Consider the following 9,255-nt stretch of genomic DNA (forward strand, 5'->3'; position numbering starts at 1 on the left):
GTGCCTGAAGAAACCATGTCCGGTAAGGAGCTGAGTGAGGTAAAAATTCACCTCCCCAAATTCCCGTCCCGTCCAGGCACCCAGGTCGACTATCAGTCTTTTTGTCCACTTTCCATACATACCAGCAGTCCAGCGTGCGTGCCAGTCCGTCATGGTACGTTCTCTCTCATTCTTCGCCGCGTCGAGCCTTGTCGCGCCTGCATCGCGTTCATGTATTCTTTTGCGTTCCCTAGCTAATAGGTCTATAGGAATCACGCCCGCCACCACGAGAACTGCCTCCGTTGAGACCGTTCTATAGGCGCACGCAACCCTAAGCGCACTCTGTCTTTGAACTCTTAAGAGTCTTTTCCGGTACACCCCCACATCGAGAGCGTCGGCCCATACCTCCGCTCCGTACAAAAGGATCGAGTGAGTCGTCGACATAAGCAGTCTTCGTTTGCATTGTCTCGGTCCGTGTGTGTTCGCCATCAGCCGGCTGAGCTGAGATATTCTCGCTGCCGCCTTATCGGCCGTCTTTTCGATATGTGGCCAGAACGTCAGCTTTGTATCCAAGGTGACCCCCAGATACTTGGCCTTGTCACTGGTCACGATCTGCTCAGTTCCAATCATCATCGGCACTGTAGTCGGTATCCGTCTTCTCGTCAGCATGAGGATCTCCGTCTTGCTCAGCGCAATCGTGAGTCCATGCTCAGTCATCCAGTTGTCGACCCTCCTCATTACTTGATTGAGAGTCAATTGTGCTGTCTTGGTCTCCCTTTCCACGATCACTGCAGCTACGTCGTCAGCGTAAGCCACAAGCGATGCGTTTCGGGGCATCTCCGTCCTTAGTAAGTCATCATACGTGGCGTTCCATAAGTCTGGTCCCAGGATAGACCCCTGCGCTACTCCCGCAGTGATCCTTCTGGTCGCCTGTCCCTGTTTCGTCTCGTACGTTATTCTTCTGTCCTTGAGATAGTCCTCCATCACCCGAGCCAGGTACGACGGAACCCTGAAGGTCCTTTTCATAGCCCGCAGGATATCCACCCACCTGGCCGAGTTGAAGGCGTTCTTCACGTCCAGTGTCACCAGCAGAACTAACGGTCGTGTTCTGTGGTTCATCGTCTGAGCTTTGTGGAAGGTCTCCACAACGTCGCGTATCGCTCCGATTGTAGATCGTCCCCTGCGAAAGCCGTGTTGTGTATCGGAGAGGCCACCGGCGGCTTCGATCGCGTCCGTCAGTCGTGGTCTTAGCAGTAGCTCGAAAGCCTTGCCCGTCGTGTCAAGGAGACTCAGAGGTCTGTAGGAACTCGGCAGATGTGGTTCCCCCTTCCCTTTATCGAGAAGAACCAGCCTCGCCATCTTCCATCTCTTGCTGAAAACGCCCGATGCAAGACATTCGTTAAACATGTCCAGCAAAACGTTTGGCCTTTTCTTGGCTATCACTCGGATAACCTCTCCAGGTATCCCATCAGGGCCAGGCGCCTTTCTGGCCTTCATCAGAGAAGAAGCTCTAATGACCTCCTCCTCCGTGAAGAAAGGAACCTCGATCCCATCGTGGGCCTCGTTTGTCTCCTCTCTGTCTGGATGTGGAGGAAAAAGTCCGTCCACAATTCGTCCCAGTATCGTCTCGTCTTGCAACACAGGCGGACCCCGATTCTCCAGTTTCCGAGTCACAATTTTGTAGCCCAGTCCCCAGGGATCGTTGTCCACCTCGTCACACAGTTGTCTCCAGCATCGTGTTTTGCTGGCTTTTATTGCGACCGTCAATGTCTTCCGTGCTGTCCTATATTCTGCCGATAAGGTATTAGCTTCCGGCTTACCTCTTTCTCGCGCGCGATACATTCGTCTTTTCGCTCTTATACACAGCCCTCGCAGATGAGCGATCTCGTCTGTCCACCAGTATGTCGATCGTCTATGGTGCGTACTATGTTTTCGTGGCATTGAGACGTCGCAGAGGTGACGGATCAGCCTCATCGTCTCATCCACTAGTTTTTCCGTCCTTTGTCTTCCCGTCAGCCCGTACGGAACGTTGTTTATTGGAGCACAAGCATCCAACAAAGTCTCCGTCAGTTTTGTTGAGTCCAGTTTGTTAACGTTCCACCGTAGTTTGTAATCGGTTCTGTCGCGTCTTACCGACCCATCCGCCACTTCAAAATTGATGTTCTGGTGATCGCTGGCCGTAAAGTCATCGATCACTCTCCATCTTTTTATCCGTGACAGAAAGTCTGCTGTAACCATCGTGACGTCTGGGATGGAAGATCCATACCCTGGTCTTACGTATGTCGCGTTACGTCCGATGTTGGCCACCACCAGATCTAGCCTGGAAGCCATCTCCAGCAGTAACCTACCCCGTTCGTTGGTGTTGTCCATGCCCCACTCGACCGCTCTTGCATTGAGATCGCCGGCTACTATGAGTTGCCCGGTAGCGTCCTCAACGCGTACTCTAACTCGTCGACCTTTCTGTCGAATTCACCGATGGTACAGTTTGGGGTGAGGTAGACACTGACATAAGTACGGTATCCAGCCTCACCCAAACGTGATCCTCGCCCGCCCCGCTTACGCGTACACGCGACCTGTTCCTCACCACCCAGATGGCCGACGTTCCCGATGCGTTTTTAAACCACGTCGGTATCGTCAGGTCTCTGTACTGTTCGCATATCATGAGTACGTCAGCGTCGTGTTCTGTTGCGATGTAGGCCAGCAATAATTGTGCTGTCTCGCATCTCTGCAGGTTTCCTTGTATTACGGTCATGTCTGCGTCTTTTTCCTGGACTCCTCCAGCGCTGCCCTGAACACCGCGCACTCTCCCTTACCAGGGATGTGTTTAGTGTCCCGGTGCCCCGCTTCAGAGCACAGGAAGCATTTAGGAGTCACGTTACAGTCTTTACCGACGTGGTTGTACCCTCCGCACTTCCAGCAACACCGTCCTCTGTCCGGTCCTTTGCACGTCTGTCTAGTGTGACCGAATCCTAGGCACTTGTAGCACCTTGGGACTGTCAGTCTCGGTTTGACACGGCGGTCCATCCATCCGATTCTGATTCGTCCTTTGTTGAGGAGAGCCCTTGCTGCGCCTCCCTCAACCTCACACACTGCCATATACTTGTTGTTCTTGTTGGGTCCAAAGATGTGTACCTTTGGATCCCTTCCGTCTGACGTCTCCCGTTGTAGTGCGTCAGTCACGTCCTTGATGTCAACGGCACAGTCGAGGTCCAAAATCTCGAGCGCGACGCCCAAGTGATGTCCCTCACACTTGCCTCATCCCCTACAGCCTGCTTGATCTTATCCTGCAGGGCTTCTCTCGCGTCTGCCCCGCTTTTAATGCGAAGCAGAACGCCTCCGTCCTTCGTCACTTTGTAACCTCTTATTTGCGCCTGTTCCGTCGTCAGGTCAGCGTCCTTCATCCGTCTCAGTGCGTCAGCGAACGTCCGTGCTCCTCTCTTCCTCTTCTTATTATCTTTATTTTTGGGCCCTTTGGTCGCGTTCGTCTTCGTCGGAACAGGCGTCGTATCGTCTTTCGCGTTGCCGTCGGTCCTGACTGGGCCTTTTAACGTCCTTTTCTTATAGGACACCGCCTTCCACCCGGATCCCCCCGCCGGCTTCTTAGTCGGGGTGAAATCCGGACTGGATCCGGTAGTTTCCCGTTTCCTCTTTGTCTGTGGCGTCAGTTCGGTCTGTCCACCGTCCTTATCGCCACCCATGCGGACCCGAGCACTGCTCTGCTGCAGCTTACACTCCTGCCGAACAACGTCCAGCGCCTCCCTCAAGACAGCTATGCTTGCCTTGACGGAGGAGCTGGTGTTCCTCGGCATGTCTTTTTCAATCTTGACCAACTCGCAGTACATTGACGCGAGCCGGTCCATCACTCTTCCACTGACATACGAAACCAGGGACCCTGCAGTGGTTCCGTTGTCCTCTTCCATTTGGGTTGGGGTTGGGAGCCCCGAGTTGTTCGATGCGTTTGAACTTTTTCCTTCTTTCGTGTTTTTCATTTTTCTTGATATAGTTTACCCGTCCCAGTTCGAAAAACCCTGTGTGTGTAATTGTAAGAGAAAAGTCTGTAAGTGAGCAGCTTCCCGCTACGACCCGAAACCACCCCGTAGATCCCGGCGGTCGGGCAGCCGCGACGGACACCGGTGGCCTCACCGAGGCCCCCCCACATCCGCTGCAGGGCCCAGTCCGGGCGCCACCCGGCACTGAAACGAATATGGAGATTTTTCGTTGGCTGATAGGGCAGCCAAGCCCGTCTGGCTAGGAGGGCTCGGGCCCCTGTACTATCCAACGGCCCAGGTGCATCAGACCTAGTTTTCTCGGGGTACCCTCCAGTGCTCAACGCCCCGGCTGACCAACCCCCAGGAAGGGCAGGTCGCGACCGCCGCAGGTGCTCGGTGTCGAGTGTCGGTGATGTGTGTAACCATGTGAGAGATTATCCGCCATACATTCTCATTCATTCTACGTCCATACAGGAGATACCCAGTTTAGTGGGCCCCTTAGCATTCGCGCGTGCAAACATTCTACTTTCACTTCCTCATTTACGCGTCGGGATAAACTCGTTTATAGAGCACCTGACTCACTCCGCTTCGTGAGAGAGAAGACCGTTTATAGGTCCCTCTCACATCTTTTTCTCTCGGAATCACACTCCCATGGTCCTGTTAGTGTAACTGTCTGTGTATAGTGTAAGTGTGCGTGTGCCTGTATAAGTGTGTATGTGTAGTGACCATTGCTTCGTATTAGCCGCCGCTGCGGGAACGCCACATATAAAAGTAGCATTCCCCAGCAACGTTGCCCGGCGGACACGACGAGGACGTTCGAAGATAGTACTTCCTAGAGCAGAGTGGACACTCCACCCTAAGCCGCCCGACTTTCAAAATAAAACTTGGAACCTAATAACGCTGATATGTACAATCTGATCAAAAAATATAATCTGACGTTGCCTTAAATAACATTTGATACTAACTAAATCTTCTAAGCACCACCTGTTAATAATACATTGAATACATTTTACAAATTATAAATGCTTATGACTGCCTATGGTTGCTCTATTTGTAGAACACATAGCCTTGTTGCCGCCCGCTTGATGATTTTTCTGGATGTTCGAATCATTGCTGTTTGAGTTACTCCGTCTGCGTCCGGTATTAATTGCTCCACCCTGCCCAGCAGCTATCGTAGTGAGGGTAGATTGTCATCTTGAATTACGACCAAGTGGCCCTTCTGTAGTGAATCACGTGTTTGCACGGATCCTTTTGGCCTCTGGTTTGAGCAGGTTTAAGTAGTTTTTTGACCACCGCTTCCAAAAATACTGTCGCAGCTACTCGATAAGTTGCAGCCAGGATAACCGATTGATTGAAATTTCCTTTATGTCCGGTTTAGATACCGACAGCAGGGAGTCTCAAATAAGAAAATGAGCATGAGTAAGGGCGTTTATGTCTCTGGGATCGGCAGATAGAGGTAACACATTGCGTAAATTTAATATTGCTTCTATCTGGGTTAGCACAGTACACAATTCCTCGAATGTTAGTGAAGCGTTTCCTACCACGAGTCTTAAGTGATATTTTGCGGCTTTCACTACCGCTTCCCACAAACCACCGAAATTTGGAGCGCCTTGCGGTATGTAGTGCCAGGTCACCCCTTTGACGCTTAATGGATCACTAATCTTGGGTTTCGCTATATCATTGAATACTTGTATTGTTTTTTCTCCTAACGCGCGATTTGCCCCAACGAAGTAAGTTCCATTGTTTGAATATATATTAGGAGGCTTACCCCGCTGTGCCATGAATCGTTTCAAATACGCTAAAAAACAATCTGTTGACATATCTGTCACCAACTCAAGGTTAACTGTTTTTGTCGCTATGCATAAGAATACTCTGCACCGTATGCCTTTACGTATTTAACATTCCATCTCCACCCCTCTTTTACCAGGATAGGGCCGCAATAATCTATGCCGGTGCTTGTGATGGTCCGGGAGGGGGCACCCCGCGATTCCGGTAGATTACCCATTTTGTATCGCGAAGCTATTAACGAGTTCTTGAAGCAGGTTACGCACTTCTTGATTTCTCTTCGGACCGTACTTCTGCTCACCATAGGCCAATAGTTCTCTCTTACCGCCGGGAGTGTCAGTTGCGGGCCCGCATGACAATTTTTCCGATGTTCATATTGAATTATTAGCACGGTAAGTTAGTGCGCTCTTGGAAGCACGATGGGGTATTTACTGTCGTACTGTATGCTCGCGTTTTGCAACCGCCCTCTTACACGCATGTGTGTGTGTGTTCTGATTCTGTTATTGTCTAGAAAGCATTCTAATCTACCGCGTATTACAATGTTTGGATCTTTAGTCAGAACTCTTATTTCTTCTCTGAACTCTTGCTTTTGACACAGTTTGTTCAAACGACTTTTAGCTTCCGCGATTTTCGTCACAGCTAATGGACCGATGTCCTTGCCCTGTGCACGGCGCACATTCCTGCTGAACCTGCTGCAGTACGCTATTATTCGCACTAGGCGGTAGAATTGCGTATGTAGTTACTTTGTAGTTACACTTTCCTCATTCACAACCGCGTAATGCGGTATGTAGTAATTACTTAGAGCAGCTGCTTTATCGTTTGGAACCGTCCTCAAGTGCCCTAAATCCTTGTATTCTTTCATGAACATTGTATAATCATCTCGCAATACCGAATTTTTGGTTAACTTGCGCTCTAAGGTTAGAAATCGATTTAATGCCGCGGTCCTATTATCCTTGAGGCTTACTAATTTTTCTTCTATAACGGAGAGGTGTTCGACGAACTGACCGTCAGTGTCCCGTCTGTGCTTTCGTTGAAAGTGATCCTCGCAGTACTTTTTCTGCTAGATTAACGGATGAACGTCTGTGATGTTATCCAATTCTTGAAACCTTGATATAAATTTCTCGATATCCTGCGCTTGAGTCGCTACGTTGCACACTACCCCTTTAAGGCTGCGTTTACCACTTAGTAAATGTCCACCTACCACCTATCCTAACTGCGTTTTTTGAAGGGTTGGATGCGAACGCGTTGCTCTTATTTAGCCCGTGCATAGAATCTCTAGGTAGACTTCTATTCCTAACAATACGTCAATATTTGCGCTTTCATAGAACGTGGCATTCTATCTTGATTGCTAGAATTTGAAAGTGGTAGTTTTTGTCAGCAACCCCTACTTTAAAATCATGCCAGTTCCCTTAATGGGAAAAAACTTATCATTAGCTAGGGAAGACTGCTGTATTTGCCAAAAATTCCTCCTACGTGGAGTCCTCCGGCGATTGGATTCAGCTAATTGTAAGGAAGGTGAAAGGGTAATTAAAACAAAATAAAACACGTGGTTGAGCTAATGAAAATGCTAATGCTTTATTGGCTCATCAGGGAAAAGCCTTACTGCATAAAAACCCTGTTTGAATATTATATTACGTTAAAAATGATGATCAACCACGGATAAACCGTGGTTAACTTCTCCTCTCTCTACCAGCGGTCACCTACGGGCAAAGCACGTGGTGCCGCTCCTCTCGTTTATCCGTTCAGATGAACGGATAACTGTTCAGCCTGTGCTGAAACAGTCCGGTAGGAGAAGGCGATCCTCAGCGCACCCTGTCTCTGTACTGTCATCATTGCGTGGCAGTACTTCTTTGTCTTTAAGGCGTCTGCCTAGATTTCTGAGCCGTATAAAATAATCGAGTGGGCTGTTGCTATTAGCAGTCGTCGTTTCCCTGGTCTCGGTCCAGTCGTGTTTGCCATCAGGCGGCTTAAGGATGAAATCCTCTCTGCGGGTAGTCTTTTTTATGTTGAGCCAAAAGGTTAGCTTCGTATCAAGGGTCACCCCCAGATACTTAACTTCTCTTCTGGTCACTATATCGTCGGTCCCAACTGTCATAAGTATTGTCGTCTGTATCCGTGTCCTTGTAAGTAACATGAGTTCCGTCTTTTCCGTTGCGAATTGCAGTGCGTGATCTGTCATCTGTTGTCTAACACGTCTCATGGTCTGGTTCAACTTGTACTGCGCCAGCTCTGGGGTCCACTTAACGATTAACGCCGCCACGTCGTCAGCGTAAGCGACGAGAATCACGTCGAGCGGGAGCTCCAGTCTAAGCAGACCATTGTAGATTCCATTCCAAAAGTCCAGTCTCAGTATGGATCCCTGTGCGACCCCTGCGGTGATATGTTTCGTTTTCTGTTCTTCTGTTGTCTCGTACGTGATTCGTCAGTTTCTCAAGTAGTCTTCCACTACCCGGACTAAGAATGGGGGGACCCCGAAGTCGCCTTTCATTTCCGATTCCGTCGATCGATTCCGTCCGAGCTTAAGGAGCTCCATTTTTCTCTCGAATTCCGACGAGGTGCTGTTGGAGGTCAGGTAGACGTTGACATAGGTGACAGCGCCGACCCTGACCCAGACGTAATCGTCACCAACTCCGCGGCCTGTAATCCGTAATCGGGCAGCGCCCCTCACTCATATAGCTGTTGCCTCAGTCTCGTTCGTTATCCATGTCTGTGTCGTCTTTGTCCTGTACTGTTTGCATAGTTTCAGTATGTTCGCGTCGTGTTCTTCGGCTATCTGGAGAAGTAGCATGTCTGCTGTCCTGCTTCTGTTCAAGTTTCCCTGTATTATCCTGTCCGTCTTCCTACCTGCTTTCTACACTTCTCCAGTGCAGCCCGGAAAACGCGCAGCTCCCGGATCCCTCGATATGCGCCGTGTCAACATGCCCCTCCTCGGTGCACAGAGGGCAAAACGGTCCTTTCTTGCAGTCAGCTGCAAAGTGTCCCGTTTCACCGCATTTTCTGCAGCTTTTTGTCCTGTCCCCGCTTGTGCAATTTGTTCTTGTGTGTCCGTATCCCAGACACCTGTAGCATTTCGTCGCAGATATTCGTCCCCGGACAAGGCAACGCACCAATTCGATCCCGATCCGTCCCCGACCAAGCATCACCCCAGCCTCGTGCGATTCGAGCTCGCACACCGTCATATATTGCTCGTTCTGGTTCAGACCGAAGATGTGGACACCAAAGTCCGCGTTTCGTCCTGTTTCCCGTTGCAAGTCCTGTCTTAAGTCATCTTTAGTAGAAACGCAGTCGAGGTCCATGATCTTCAGTTGAATACTGGAGGTCACAGCACTTACACTACGGACAGACCATAGGCGCACCCCTCACACTGCTCCAGGCTCTTATCCCGTAGAGCCAAAAGAAGAGATCCTCCAAGGGACCTGATGTAGTAGCGCCATCCCGAAGTAATGTTTCCAAGGGGGTGTCACGTAACTAGGATGGATATGAGCTTAATCGGTAGTGCCGA

At 50.0% G+C, this 9,255-nt stretch overlaps 1 protein-coding gene across 1 annotated transcript; it reads right to left on the minus strand.

Annotated features, from left to right (window-relative positions):
- Positions 1-2,727: 2,727 nt before the first annotated feature.
- LOC122520476 (cellular nucleic acid-binding protein-like) lies at positions 2,728-3,075 on the minus strand. Its single transcript, XM_043640537.1, has one exon. It carries the CDS (start codon positions 3,073-3,075, stop codon positions 2,728-2,730), a length of 348 nt encoding a protein of 115 aa, XP_043496472.1.
- Between the last annotated feature and the right edge of the window lie 6,180 nt (positions 3,076-9,255).

The sequence above is a fragment of the Polistes fuscatus genome, unplaced genomic scaffold, assembly GCF_010416935.1.
Source record: "Polistes fuscatus isolate 324 unplaced genomic scaffold, CU_Pfus_HIC Scaffold37, whole genome shotgun sequence".
Classification (NCBI taxonomy): domain Eukaryota; kingdom Metazoa; phylum Arthropoda; class Insecta; order Hymenoptera; family Vespidae; genus Polistes; species Polistes fuscatus.

Bases quoted from the DNA above. Each gene is read 5' to 3' on its own strand.
- LOC122520476 (XM_043640537.1), bottom strand. From the start codon at position 3,075: ATGGCAGTGTGTGAGGTTGAGGGAGGCGCAGCAAGGGCTCTCCTCAAC.